The sequence below is a fragment of the Zootoca vivipara genome, chromosome 6 (genome assembly GCF_965207765.1).
Source record: "Zootoca vivipara chromosome 6, rZooViv2.hap1.1, whole genome shotgun sequence".
Taxonomy (NCBI): domain Eukaryota; kingdom Metazoa; phylum Chordata; class Lepidosauria; order Squamata; family Lacertidae; genus Zootoca; species Zootoca vivipara.
In genome coordinates this window covers 51,378,454-51,393,697 of record NC_142589.1, presented here as the reverse complement: position 1 = coordinate 51,393,697, position 15,244 = coordinate 51,378,454, and the positions used below count along the sequence as shown (strand labels likewise).

At 45.7% G+C, this 15,244-nt stretch overlaps 1 protein-coding gene across 3 annotated transcripts in view; it reads left to right on the top strand.

The window, feature by feature from the left end:
• Window positions 1-279: 279 nt before the first annotated feature.
• Window positions 280-15,244, top strand: part of WDR59 (WD repeat domain 59) — a 46,306-nt gene continuing 31,341 nt past the window's right edge. For 2 of the 3 annotated variants that reach the window (XM_035118626.3, XM_088672130.1), the window contains exons 1-5: window positions 280-385; window positions 8,656-8,705; window positions 11,960-12,095; window positions 13,353-13,438; window positions 14,946-15,026. In XM_035118626.3, coding sequence (XP_034974517.3) covers window positions 332-385; window positions 8,656-8,705; window positions 11,960-12,095; window positions 13,353-13,438; window positions 14,946-15,026 — 407 coding nt within the window. In that variant the 5' untranslated portion in view covers window positions 280-331. The remainder of the gene's footprint in view (window positions 386-8,655; window positions 8,706-11,959; window positions 12,096-13,352; window positions 13,439-14,945; window positions 15,027-15,244) is intronic. The other variant, XM_088672129.1, reaches the window with a different exon arrangement.

The window sequence follows — 15,244 nt, the reverse complement described above, 5'->3', positions numbered from 1 at the left end:
CATGCCGCGGGTACACCCCCCTCCCAACATCTGGCTTCTTCCACAAGATGTGACTTCCTTAGCCCTTGCAATTTAAGAAACTGAATACTGGCTCCACGTGTTTTCAAACCCCACCCATTCCCAAAACGAGAAGGCTGTATTTTATTTTATTGAAGGAGACGGTGAAGGAGGGGCGGGGCGCTGGAGCGTATAAAACGCTACAGCCGAGCCACACGCTCTTCCTCAGGTCTCCTAAAGGCTGGACTACATTTCCCGGCAGGCCTCGTGCGCGACGCGCGTTGCGTCACGCCCGCTTTGCTCCAGCGTTCAGCTGCTTCCTGGGCAGTCCAAGATGGCGGCGCGCTGGAGTAGCGAGAATGTTGTGGTGGAGTTTCGGGACTCGCAGGTAACTGGGTCTCCTCGGCTTCCGCCGAAGCGGGATGGCCGGCGGGGCTTTTGTTTTGCGGTCTCTTCCTTCCTACACAATTTTCTTCCCTGCGAGGGGAGGGGAGCAGCTGTCTCCCTCTCTATTCCTTCCTACGTACCACCCATGGGTGGGGTGCACCCATGTCCCTTGACCATAGCTGTCAAGTTTTCCCTTTTCTCGCGAGGAAGCCTATTCAGCATAAGATAATTTCCCTTAAAAAAGGGAGAACTTGACAGCTATGCCCTTGACGCGTCACACGGGGTGGGGGGCGTCCTCTGGTGTAGTTGGGGCGCCTCTCCTTCCTTCCTGGTTTGCTGAAGAGGGCTGGCTTCACCTCAACCGAAAACTTCAAAATCCAGTTTTGGGCAACACCGTTCTTTGCCAGGCCAACAAAAACGCTGCCAATAAATAAATAAATAAAAATTCGAGTTCTGCAGAACTCATCAGAATTGATGGCAAGCCCAAGTGTGTGTGTGTGTGTGTGTGTGTAGAGGGAGTTTTTAAGAACATAACTTCTGTGTTAAGACTGTTGTCACCTAAGACACCCATTTATTTACAGCAGTTATATACCATTTTTTAGGCAGACCTCACAAAGCTCTCAACATAAGATTGTTACAACAAGCATTTTTTAAAGGTACAATAGAATGGAAAGGGCAACTTCTTTAGATAAAGAGCAATATGAGGGGTTTTCAAATGGTAGTGTGAGCTTAGTTTGTATTTAGTGTTTTTTATACTGTACATTGCTTTAAGATGCTTTTCTACAAGGTCATGAATAAGCTTAATGATAACCTTATTTTTTCTGATGATGGATACCAGGGGTATTTTGATCAGGAGTGGATTATCCAATAGGCTAATGAGGTCCGTAAAATTTTGCAGGTCAACAATTTTTCCCAAAGCATTTGCCAGCTTAAGGGGCATTTAGGGCCCATGTTTTTCATAATAACATCAGGTCAAAGGCCAAACTAGTCTAGCATCTTGTTCTCCTAGTGGTCAATGTGCCCCAAAGGGAAGCCTGAGAGCAGGACCTGAGTGCAACAGGAATTCTTCTCACTTGGGATTCCCAGCAGCTGGCATTGGACAGTGGAGGTAGAACAAGTGAAAGAACTAACTTCAAAATTTTGCAACAAATAAGGTGCTGTTTTTGATGATGGTGCTGGTATTGAAGAAAAAGTGTTTTTCTTTTTCTTTAGTCATCTCCTTAGAAAGGCTTGATTGTGGTTATTAAAACACTATATACCTTGATTTGTAGAACAGCAGCAAAAAAGATTATTAAGCGCTCTGACCAAAAACCTCAGCAATTTTCAAGTGGTCCACCACAAAATCATTGTATTGCAGCATAAGCTTTTGTGGATTGAATCTCACTTTTCAGGAAACTTATGTCATCTATATATACAGTGGTGCCTCGATTTATGAATTTAATCCGTTCCAAAGGCACCTACGTAGGTCGAAAAATTCGTAAGTCGAAAAGCGCCATTGGAAACACGATTTCCCATAGGAATGCATTGGAAATGGAAAAATTCGTAAGTCGAAGCAACCCCATCTAAAAATTCGAAAGTCGAAAAAACCCTGTCTAAAACCGCTGCGGTTTCCGATGTCGAGAAATTCGTAAGCGTGCAGCCATTTGCCCCACTCGTAAGTCAAAAAATTCAGTTGTCGAGTCGTTTGTAAGTCGAGGTACCACTGTATAAAAATGTAAACTGGGCATGTGGGTGTGTTTCCACTTTTCACCAAAACCACTTGACTGTTTGAGGTGAAATTTTGACACATCACATGCAAATGTCTGAAGGCTATAGGAAAGTTTGCTAAGACAGATGTCACACCTGTGCCATATAAAAACCCCAAAACCCCGTGTTTCAAAACACACCACTCAGACAAAAATGCATGCTGGGGAAAGAACCAGGTTGCAAACCAGCACCCTCTAGTGGCGACTACACTGATACTGCACCTATAAAAGCTTCCCTCTTAACAGCACCTTGGCTCCCATTTACATACTAGGCCGAAGCCTTTACAGACTAGGCCGAATGGAGGTACTGACTCCCCTGGGTGGAGGGTGGGGGAGGAGGGGATGGGATAGGTCAGGACACGGTGGGAGAAGTCACAGGGATGAGCCGAGGGTGGGGGGAAGAAGGGGCGTGATACGTCATGGGTCGGGACAGGGTGGGGGGAAATCACACGGATGAGTGACAGCAACGCGTGGCAGGGCCAGCTAGTAGTAAATAATTTTGTTAGCATTTAAAGTGCTGCAGGACCCGCCTGTCTCCTCCCTCACAAGAAACACACTGGTGTATCATGTAAAAAGCTCATCTAGGCAAGCATCCTCACAACAGCCAACCTGCAGTCTCTGGGATTACCGTAATCTGGCCCAAGTCCTTGGCTGGTCTGTGAAACCATTTCATGCAAACCTTGCTGATCATCATATGCAGGCACTGGGGAAGATATTTCCTGCATTGTTACCAAAGAAAATTCCTCAGGAAAGAGAAACAAGCCTCTCTCTCCCTGCCTCTCGAACAGTGGGTGCTTCCAGTGGTTTCAGCCATTGACAGCATGTGATTCTTGACTCTGCGTTTCTTTGAAAAGTGGTGGGGGAAAGGACAGGTGTTTTTCAGAGTCCTCTAAGTTAGGGGTAGGGAGCATGTGGCTCTCTAGATGTTGGATTTGGATTCTTACTGGTCTCAGCCACCATGGGCAGTGGTCATAGATGATTGTGCTAGTTCATAGAATCATAGAATTGTAGGGTTGGAATCTCAGCTAAAGCATCCATGACAGATGGCCATCCAACCTCTTCTTAAAAACCTCCAGTGAAGGAGAGTCCACCACTTTCCAAGGGAGATCGTTCCACCGTCAAACAGCTCTTGCTGTCAGAGAGCTCTTCCTGATGTTTAGTCAGAATCTCCTTCTTGTTGTTGTTGGCATCTGTCTGTCTCAAGACAAGGGTCAATGGAAGAGTGTGCTATTGGGGGTGAAGTCAAACTGTTGCATAGTTATTTCCTGTGGCTGTAGAGGCCAATACAGGAGATACATGCTTTATTACAGCTGGGGCAGATGAAGGTACCCAGTTTCACTGTTTCAAATGCACCATGATGTTTCTTTTCTCTGCTCCTCCCAGTGGTCGTTTCTCGTCTGGTCACTGTTGTGGATATGTGACCCTTCTCCAGGCACTGTGGTCATCTACAAGGAATTTCCACATAGCGGGGTTAACATTGCCTGCCTTCATGTCGCATTGTTTCTTGTTGTAGTCTAACAACATCTGGAGAGCCACATCTGGAGAGCTCCATCTCTGCTGTATGGAGTCTTCCAGATGTTCCTGTGGTGCCACTCATGATCCTACTTCTTTGGGCAGATAGTATCACTTACTTCCAGCCCCAAGACCTGTTAAGCCAGGGACAGTAACCGTTGAAAGTTTATTCAGTGGTGAATAATGTGCCCTTGTCTACTTCTCTTACTGGTGTTGTTGCCAAGGGGGAATAGCTCCCCCATCTCCCAATAGGATACTGGGCTTCTGCTTATCACCTAGATGGATGGGTGTCTATTTTGGGTGGAGGGTAAAGAAGCTTCCTTTTTCCAATAGTGGTGGTTTTTATTCATTCATTTCTGAAGCTGTTATTACAGAGCTGCAATAATAGCTTTGCAGCTAAAATGAGACCCTTTACCAGTGTGCTATCTCTGTGAAGGTAAAGGTAAAGGGACCCCTGACCATTAGGTCCAGTCGTGGACGACTCTGGGGTTGCGGCGCTCATCTCACTTTACTAGCCAAGGGAGCCGGCATACAGCTTCCGGGTCATGTGGCCAGCATGACTTAGCCGCTTCTGGCAAACCAGAGCAGCCCACAGAAATGCCGTTTATCTACTTGCACTTTGTGCTTTTGAACTGCTAGGTTGGCAGGAGCTGGGACTGAGCAATGGGAGCTCACCCTGTCGTGGGGATTGGAACCACTGACCTTCTGATCGGCAAGCCCTAGGCCAGGGGTCCCCAGACTTACCAGGCTTTGGGCCGGTTCCCACCGCGCCGATCGCGTGGCGGGCCGGTGGATGGGGGAGTGCGCGTCCGTGCGGGCCGGCGGGTGGGGGAGTGCGCGCCCGTGCGGGCCGGCGGGCGAGGGAGTGCGCGCCCGTGCGCATGCGCACGGGCGCTTACTGGTGTGGCGGCACACTTCCAGGTCGGAAAAAGCGCCGGAAATCGTTTGTGCGCATGCGTATGGGCCTCCCCCGACCCGGAAGTGCACCAGAAATGACCTCTTCTGGGTCGGGAGAGGCCCATACGCATGCGCACAAAGGATTTTTGGCGCTTTTTTCCGACCTGGAAGAGCGCCGCTGCGCGCCGTAGGAGCGGGCGGCGGCGGCGAGCGGCGGGGGTCGTCGCGGGCCGGATTAGGAGGCCAATTGGGCCGCATCCGGCCCCCGGGCTGTAGTTTGGGGACCCCTGCCCTAGGCTCTGCGGTTTAACCCACAGCGCCACCCGTGTCCCTGTACCACCTGAAAATTCCATTTGTAATGTGCTCCACTTGTACAGCATCCTTGTACAGTAAGTTAGTTAGATAGATAAATGTAACTTTATTGTCATTGTACATAGTACAACGAAATTGAATGTCGTCCCATGAAAACAAAAACAAAAATAAAAGTTGCCGTCGCTTCCATCTTGTAGATGGTGTACTGATTGCGGCCTGCTGTTCAGTTTCAAAAAAATCGAAAGCTTGTCATGTGAGAACTGAATTTACACAAAGATACAGTGATCTGTTGTACTGATTGGTTTAAAAATAGTGTTGAGGAAATTAACATTTGTAGTTAAGGCTTCCTGAATATTGCATTGGGGTATGCCATAGGCAGTTTCTGTGAATATAGCTTGCTCATGCTAATTTATTCTATACAACTGTTGGGGAGTGCCACTTCTAAAGTAATGTAAAATAAGTGTATTGTGTTTCTTATAGAGATTGAAGGCATGCTGCACTTAACCAGTGCCTACTTTCAAAGCTGACTGGTAGAAACAGAATCTTCGTTGCCATATAGCATGCAACCTTCTTGGCAGCTGTGTCATATCTCATGTTCCATTGTGACTGCTGTTGGAGTCTGTTTATCACTCTGTACCATTTACTGGGACCCACAAGTGCATGGGTAGGGAAACTAAGGCCCAGGGGCTGGATCCGGCCCAATTGCCTTCTAAATCTGGCCCACGGACGGTCTGGGAATCAGTGTGTTTTTACTTGAGTAGAATGTGTCATTTTATTTAAAATGCATCTCTGGGTTATTTGTGGGGCATAGGAAGTGGTTCATATTTTTTTTCAAAATATAGTCCAGCCCCCCACAAGGTCTGAGGGACAGTGGACTGGCCCCCTGCTGAAAAAGTTTGCTGACCCCTGCACAAGTGGAAGCAGTGCTGTTGCTATTGGGTTTTGCTTATGGGGTTCCCATAGTCTATCTGATTGACCTCTGTGAGAACAGGATGCTAGACTAGATGGGCCTTTGGTCTGTTCCAACAGGGCCTTTTTTAAAAAAACATACTTAAAAAGGTTACATTTAGTGTTTGAAAAATAGACTAAACACACCCTTTCGTCGTTTCACTTCAGCACTTTTCTATCTGACTGCAGCAGACAGTACTTGACAGGAATTTTGGACAACTCTGTTTAACCTGTCCTGGCTTAGATGAGACCCATGCAGGATGTGTGCTCTTTGCAGAATGGTTCGTGGTATGACAACTTCTCCTGTTGTCTTGTTCTACTTGAAATGAGGCTTAAGTGTGCAACTAGGAGCATGAGAAGAGGCAAATATAAATAAATAAAACATCTCTCCTCCACATCCTAGAAAACTATTGAATGCGTGTGAATGCTCCTTGTGTGGAAGCCCCTCATTCCAGAATGCTACTGTTGTGGAGACAAATTCATTACATAGAGTAATGGATATATCTACTGAGGAATATCTGTGCAGTATGTTATGGAATAAGATAGACAAACTCTTCCTGAAAGGCTTTTCAAGTGCAGCATCCCCCATACTTAAGTCACAATACTTTTCTGCACGTAAACTGGAGGGGGGATGGGAGTAAAAAACCTCATGGAAAAATGTGTGCAGATGATGTACTATTTTTTTTTTAACTAGGATGAGGATGGTGGTCAGTTGACTATTATTTGTCAGTATTTGATTGCAGCAAAGTATGCAATGAAGCCTTTTTTAATTGCATCATGACATCTGATACGGTAGTATAGACCAGCATGTGGGATCCTTACTTGTTGCTTCCTAGTCTTCCAAGACTCTAGGAGTAAATGCGTACACATTTATGCTATTGAGAAACAAATACCCTGAGGACCCTTCAATCAAAAGGTGGGGTACATAAACATCCAAAAGAGATAACATTCTCAGTCAGGAAAGACCTTGCAGGGACCAGATGGATAACAGCAATTGGATCTCTGCTTTCCAAAAACTTAGACCATAGAGGCTAGTTGGGCACTCAGGACAGAGATATGTGAATCTTTTGAGTGCAATTTGTGGCAAATCTAAAAATTGTCACTGAGCTGCTCTGGATTCCTTGCAAGTGTTGCAGCTGCTTCAGTGCAAGTCTGCTAGCAGGTATTTCTATAACGGGAGCAATTATGGATGCCCCAAGGACCCACTTGAAGGAGATTCTGCTGTTGTTTGGCTCTGGGCAGCCTTTCAGAGGTCATGAAGAAATCTTTCCCAAGCCCTTTAGGCATTTTCTGATGCTGGAATTTCTCCTTCCAGAACTGAGCTCATCTTTCTCTCCATTCCTCCCAACAGCTGTTGTGTTTACCTATTGACCTAGTCTGTCACATTGACAGCGTAAAAGCACAGCAAGGAGAGGCTGGAAAGGCAAGCGTTTCATCTGCTTCTAATCACTTGCTGCCTTTCATAGTGTTTCTCTTTCATTTCAAGGTAGTCTGATTGCTATCGAGCAGTGCAATATGCTTGCAGATCAAGTGCTTTTATTAAAACAAGTTTACTGAGTTTGCATTGCAGGCTCATTCCATTTGTCCTATGTCTTTCTGGGAAAAGTACTACCAAAACACTGCAGTAGCTGCTCTTTACCTGCCTTGATTCACTGCCAATTTGCAGCAAAGCAGTTGAGGTGCAGGATGTGATCCTTGTTAGGTAGATACCAAGTTATGCCACTGATGCATCTAGCTAGGTATTGTCGACTGACAGTGGTTCTCCAGTCTGAGATGGGTCTTTATGCAGCACTGCCTGGAGATGCCAGGGACTGAACCTGGGACCTACTGCATGCTTTACCACAGAGCTACTATCCTAGGTCTTACGCTAATGTGTTGACCAAATGAATGACCGCCCCCCCCCCTTGAAGAGTAGGGCAGGTATTTTGGATTAGCTGTAGTTGCTGAACAGTCTTCAAGGGGAGCACATTGCAGCAATCCTGCCTTGAATTTGCCAGGTCTTGAATAACTGGCAAGGCTATCTCTTTCCTTGGGGAGGGTGTGGACACAGTGTATTATGCTCAGTTTTAGAAGGTCATTCCTGCCACTCAGGCTGTTTGAGTCTCAAGGAATAAAGGCAAATCAAATAGCATTCCCAGGCTGCATACCAAAGCCTTTAGCAATTTTAGGTTTTATGATATGTCTTGTCTACTACAAGTTCTTATCACAGGCTATTCCATTGTGCTTGTGTGTGTATTTTGGTTTGCAAATATGCTCCCCCCCCCAGTGCTCCTGAAAAAGGTTGTTTTCAACCAAAATGTTTTAGTTTTTAGTTTTTCACGATAACTATTTTTTAATAGTAACAATTAGTACCATTTTCCTGCCCTTCCCTTTTCTTTGCTTCCATTACTTATATGGAACTTGCAAAATAGGGACAAAAACCCCCCTTGGCGTGAAGAGGGGCTGCAGCCCTTTAAATTGGGTGTGCTTGGATTTAAGCATACTGAGTATATATATTTAAATCTCAGTATCTTTGGAGCAGGTGATTTGTGCATTTGCAGGCAAGAGCTCACTTGCCTCCCCCTCTGCTCTAAATTGAACTCCTTTCCTTAGAGTGCAACCCTACTCGTGCCCACGCGAAGATAAATCCTGTTGTTGTCAGTGGGACTTACTTTCTAGTAAGTGTGTGTAGCTCTTCTCCCGAATTGTGTGTTTAATCAGGTTTATTTCATCCCTGTCAGGTTGACTCTAGTGCTCTCTTTTCCCCACCACCAAATTTTCCAACCTAACATTCTCTTCTTTTTCCTAAGCAATGGATGTATTGACAAGCTAAGCTAATGTGAGGGACCTTCATTTCTTTCTCTCTCCTATTTTGCAGGCAACTGCAATGTCCGTGGACTGTCTTGGGCAGCATGCAGTGCTTTCTGGGTGAGTGCCAACACCTTTGGGATAGAATTGCAGTTATCCTGGCAGCTGCTGTAATAGTCCTTGAAGCTGGATGTGGAGGGAGGACGGACCCATCTTCTTGGGTTGATGCAAGGGTCCTGCTCTTCCTTTTCCTAGTGCTTCACATTCTCAGTGGGGCAGAGGAGAAGAGATTGATAGCATAAGCTCAAGCGCCAAAAGCATAAAGACTCCTCCAGGATCTGACTCTAGGATCTGTTCAGTCTAATGTCCTGTTTTCATGATTGGCCATTCAAAAGCGTCTTCTGGGAATCTGGGAAACAGAGCATGAAGGCAACCCCCACTCTACCCCACTGTTTGCTGTCAGGATGCCCTATTTAGAAGCACACTGTCTCTCAAGGTGGAGGTTCCATTTAGTTGTTGTGGGCTAATAGCCTTTGATAAGACCTAACCTCCTTGAATTTGTACAGACCAGCCTTTCCCAGTCTAGCCCGTTCCAAAGGATTTGGGCTACAGTTCCCATCAGCCCCAGCATCATACTCCCATGATAGCTTGGGACAATGGGAGTTGTAGTCTGAAACTTCGAGCTGGGGGAGGCGGTTGTAAACTTTTAAAAAAGCTGTCTGTTACTAACCTTTTCCACACCTTGTGGCATTGAATTCCATATTTCAATTATATGTTGTATGAAGAAAGACTTTGTTCATGCTGAGTCTATGCCATATTTTCCCTCCCAGCAATTTTTTTTAATGAGATGCAATTCATTTTGGCAAAGTCTTTTTAAAAAAATGAAGCACAGGTTGCTGCTCAGATCCAAAATCATGAAGCCTTGACTCCTGAGTCTTACACTTTGCTTCTCCCCACACTGCTTCTTTTCCATGTTGCTGATGTTTGAAGCCTTGCGCAGTCTTATCCCTAATCCCATCTTGCATGTATTCAGCTCTCTTCAGTGACCTTCAACTTCTGCTGATCTGATTATCTGATGTCCTCCTACTTGTGTGTTTTCCAAAGTCTAACCTTCATGCTTCTTTTCATCCTTGTGTGCTGTTTCTTTCCCTAATGCTCTATGCAGACATTAGTTCACTACATGTAGATGTGGATTGATTGCACTTGCACCAACCTTGCCCCTCCTGCTGCCTCCATGCCAGGTCAGGGCATAAAAAAAATGAAATTAGCATGGGGACAAACAAAAGGATGCCTTCACTCTAATGTGGCTGCCCTTTATTTCATATCACAGCTCAACAAGATACCAACATAAACCCTCCAACAGCATAGAATCCCCCCCACACACCCTACCTCACTTCAATCAATTGAATGCAACCAGCCATGCCCTGGGCTCCCCAGTTTCTCTCACTACCAACGAAAATTAATAAACGAATAGATGCAGAACCTATCCACATGACAGTGACACAAAAACCTTGCACATATACTATGCAAAAGAAGAAAAAAACTCTACCCCCTTCTTTCTCCCACCTCTCTCTCCCCACCTCTTTCCCCTCCCCCCAACCTCACAATGCCTATAATGGCAGTATCTCACACCAAATGTAGATAGGACTCCATGAACTGAAAACGTAGATGCTATATGTACCTTTGCTATCCATGAAAATCATTCAATAAAAACAATAAGGGAAAAGGGGGGAAAAGAACTGAGAGTGTACTGGCAGAGTATCTGAACAAAGTTGGTGCAGCTTTGCACCCAGCTGTTCTCCAGGTTGTCTCTAAATCAGTCTCTGGACATTTACTCTGCATGGGAGTTCATGCCTGCTCCTTCTTGCCTTCCCAGAGTGATATTTTGATGTGACAACATTATCCTTGTGGTAAATGTTCTATTCAAATGTGCCTGCCCCTGATGGAATGCAGTGCTTATCATCTGGAGACAAGATTATTTTCATTGAATATACCATAGGTGGTGAATGCCAGCTTTTGCCATATGAGAGTGCATTCAAATTAAATTTTTATTAGGTAAAGGCTGACATAATACGGTAGAATCACCTTGTGGTCAAAAATCTGAGATTGATTTCAGCCTCTCAAGCCAGGCAAGCATCTAAATTGTGACCTAGTTCTTGCAATCCACAGACGAGGCAGTAAATCTGTTTCAGGATGACTGGCGTGAGTTCATCTAATTGGAAGGCTGCTTCTTCCATACAGGTTTTTTTTATTTTAAAAAGCCCCATGCATAGAATTGGTTGGGATCATTCTCCTTGACTTACTAGTTTGCATGGAAAGAGCATTCAGTCATGTCAGCTCCACCTGCAGTCTGAAGTGATACACACCAGACACATGTTTACACTCCCTTCTGTTCTTTGCAGAAACTAGGCCGACATCCTGACTGAGAAAGAAATGTTGGACATAGTTGTCTCCATATCATGTTCTGTGATATTTTTAAGCCTCTTGGGAGGCATTCCATGGTGGTGGATCTAGCTGCCCTCCCTGTCAGTCTCTCACTGGCGCAATGTCACACACTGTGTAGGACTTTGTGTCTTTAAGCCGCCTGGCTGTGTAGCCTTACATTGCTGTCAGCCAGCACCTCTGTCAGTCCCTTGGAGGAACCAGGCCAGCCACAAGCCTGCTATCCAACTAAGGCAGTCTGCATTAGCCTGGCCTGGAATATGCCACATAGGATTTTCCTGTTGTGAAGTTCTGCAGCAGCAAAGTTAATGTCCTCTTGTTCATGGCTGCCTTTAATTTGCTTCTTTCACTTCAACGTTTCACGATTTATGTCACAGAGCCAGTGTAGGGTTGTGGTTGGAGTGCTGAGCAAGGAGGCCCAGATTCAAGTCTTTGGTCATGGTTGTGAAGCTTAACAAGAGATGCTGTGTGGTTCTCACTCAACCTCAAGGACCTTACAGAGCTGTTGTGATGATGAGACAAGGGAATATATCTGCCGGTTCCCAATACTCTGGTGTGACTGAGTAGCAGAATCCCGTCAAGCTTGGCTTGTTTACCCGGGGCTAGGGTCATTGGGAAGAAAGTTTATCTCCAGCCTCAAAACCATCTTTGAATTAAGTGGCTGCCACCCATTGCTTTCATGGAAAGTCTGAGCTGTTCATGGGAGCAAAATCTGCCCTCCACTCATGATGGAGTGTAGCTTAGCCCATTTTGACCAGCATCAATAAAGATTCCCCCCTCCCCTGGACAGTTTCAGAAACAAGATGGAGTTTGTAGGTGATTGACTGTGCTCTATTCTTCTGGTGCTTTGGAAATCGTAAGTGCAGCAACTGACAGGCTGGTTCCAGTGTGATGCTGATGATGTATTCTTTGTGTGTATCTGTCTCTTGCAGGCGCCGCTTCCTCTACATTGTTAACTTAGATGCACCTTCTGACGGCCACCGCAAGATCTCGCGCCAGAGCAAGTGGGACATAGGAGCTGTGCAGTGGAACCCGCATGACAGTCACTCACACTACTTTGCTGCTTCGGTATGCTCCATGCTGGCCCTGATCCTATGATTACATTTCCTCCCAATTGGATCCCAGGAGTGCAACAAATCTGTCCAACTAGCTTGTGGGAATGGGGTTATGTTAGTTTTCAGAGTCCCACCTAAACGGAAATAACAATAGCAACAATCATGTTTATTCCACACACCCCTTTACTCTGCAATCAACCTGCAATAATCAGCCCCTTTCAGTTCTTGGGACAGGCTGCTTGAATTCCACAGAACTTCCTGGAAGCTTGCCCACATCTGGCCCTTTCCAGTGTTACACATAAAAACATTCAGTGTTACACACACAAAAATTCAGCTCTCTTCTAGTCGCCTCCCTATAAGCATTTTAAATATTTGGCTAGGGAAATGTAACATTAGACATGGTCCCAAGTCGTGTGTGTGTATGTGACCAGGACAGCTTCATTGATGGACAGGGATTGGAGGCAGCACAGTTAATGACTCAGTATTGCCCTTTTTATCCTGTCAATCAGGAAGCCTCAAGGGTTTTTAGTGGAGTAGTTGCATTGGGTGTTCTTACAAATGCTAGCTTTACTTGGTTTTGTGAAAAATTAAACATGTTTTCTGGTGGGAAAGGCTGCTCCTCTTTCCCTAGACGGTCATCCAGAAGATTTGCAGTCATAAGAACATAAGAAAAGAACAAGCCCCAGAAGGGAAACAAACCACGAGCCCAATTTTGAGCAGGAAATGAGTGGAGCAAAAGCTTTTCAGCAGTTCACATGTTGCTTGTTCATATTAAACCATAGGTGTTTTTTTTAAACGATGGTTTCATGTGATGTGTGAACCCAAACACAACTTGTTTATGTTAAACTTTATTTGATGATCAAGGCAACTAACTTCAGAATCAGTAAAGCATTCTGAGGATCAAAACGAACCACCAAGCCTTTTAAAACAGGTGAGGTGGTGTAAATAAAGGAGAACTTAAAGCAGCCAAATCAATTCTCGTAAGTTGTCTTGCATCATTTAGGAAAAATTAAATGGGCGGTGCATTGATGCATCTCTGTGGGGATTTCATTTGAGATTCTTGGGGATGTGGTGTGGCTGGGAGGGAGGAAGAGCTGTTTTAGCAAAGATTCTGGAAAGCTGGTTTCTCTTGTTGACATGCTCCAGAGCAGGGCCTTTCCTGCTGATTTTAAAGGGTGGTAGAGTATTCCAATGCTAGGGAGCACTTCTGTAGCTACATAGCACTCTGCTGCCCACGTTGTGGCTTCTCATGTCTTCTGTTTAATTTCAGAGCAACCAACGAGTTGACCTGTATAAATGGAAAGATGATAAAGGGGAAGTTGGCACTTCCTTGCAAGGGCACACACGTGTGATCAGGTACGGCCCTGGGGAGCCCTAGCGCACTCCATTGTCATGCAGACCAGTGAGCCTTGCACACTGGCTCATGGTGTTGGGAATTTCAGTCCTGATGTGATGAGCTTGATGCTTGGACCCCCTCTGAAGCCCCCCTTTTGGCCCTCCCTGCTTGGAGTGCATGAAGTGCATCAGTCACTGCTGCAGTAACTTTGAGCTCATAGAATCATAGAGTTGGAAAGGACCCCGATGATTATCTAGTCCAACCCCCTGCAGTGCTGGATTATGGAGCTGTCCCTTATTGGGATCAAACTTGCAACCTTGGTGTTATCAGCACCACAATCTAACCAACTGTCTGCGGACATGTCCAGATATTCCAGCTTAGCAAATCCTGAGTTTGTCTGGACATATTTTCAATATTCATGCAGTGAATTAGAGGGAGAAGGAGATTAAGCACCCCCCTCTCATCCTGATTAAATGATGGTCTCAGCAGTAACAGGGAGTTTTTCTCTGGTGGGCTGGAACTCCCCTAGTCCCCAGAGCTGTGCTTTTCAAACTTTTACCTCTTTGCATGCCAGTTTGTTTTCTGTGAAACTGCTTTGCATTATGGAGGATTCAGAAGAATATTCCAGGACACAAATTCTGTTAGGAGCTGGGGTAGCCTAAGGGCTAAGGGACTGGGCTACAGGTCATGAAGTCTCCATTTTGAATCTCATCTCTGCCATGAGCTCGATAGGTGACCTTAGGCAAACAGCACTCTCGGTCATAGCCTCCCTATTTGAAATAAGGGTAATAATAATACCGATGTGCCTTGCAGGGTGTTCATGTATAGGAAGCATCATACAGATGTTAAGCAATATTGCTCCTTCTGTGGCTGTGTTAGAGGGAGATCTCCGTAGTAGTGGGCTAGCTGTTTTTCAGGGACACAGTTTGCCATCATAGATCTTGTTTCTGTAGAACCTTCTGCTCCAGAGCTGTGCTGGGGAACATCTTTAAGCCCATGGGCAATCTTGTGGGATGAGGTGGACACATTCCAGTGGTGGGTGGAACTAGGGTAAAGGTGGGTGGAACAGCAGGTGTGACTCATGCCTTTTGTACAATGTGCTACACTACAGCCACACAAAAGTGAGAATGTTACACACACACACACACACACATCCATCCTCCAAGAGGTATTATATTTCAAGGACACATTTTAGCCAAACCAAAGCACTCTGGGGAGGGTCCTGGGAGCTCCCTTTGGTCCATGGGTTAGAGGTTCCGAACCTCTGCTCTGCCCTAGAGAAACACAGTGGCCAGTAAAATGAGCAAAGGGCATGTAGCTAAAACTCCCTGTAATTCTTTGATGGTGCCTTCTGTCTGGAAAAGCTGGTCATTGGAGCTGTGAAACGGCCAATGGGGCATTGTGTTAAGAAAGAAGGCAATGAACAAGAGAATTGCTAATGACCATGCATAGTCTGGTGTTTGCAGCTGTCCAAGATAGATCCCTCTTGCTGATGCTTCCCCCCTCCTTCGTTTGCAACTTTTCTAGTGATTTGGACTGGGCAGTATTTGAGCCGGACCTGCTGGTTACCAGTTCGGTTGACACATACATCTACATCTGGGATATCAAGTAAGTGCAGAGCCACATCAGGGAAGATACTGCTGGTCTTTGTGGGAGCAAATTCCCATGTGTCACCTTGAACTGCTGCCACTGGAGTAGGATAGTTTGGAAGGGTGAAGCTGTCCCTAGTAATATCCTCTTGGTGAATGGGTTTTGCTCTTTCATATTTGGGATCACGAAGGAGCACTCCCCAGTCAAGTGAACTAGAAACCCCAGCAGCCTGTGTC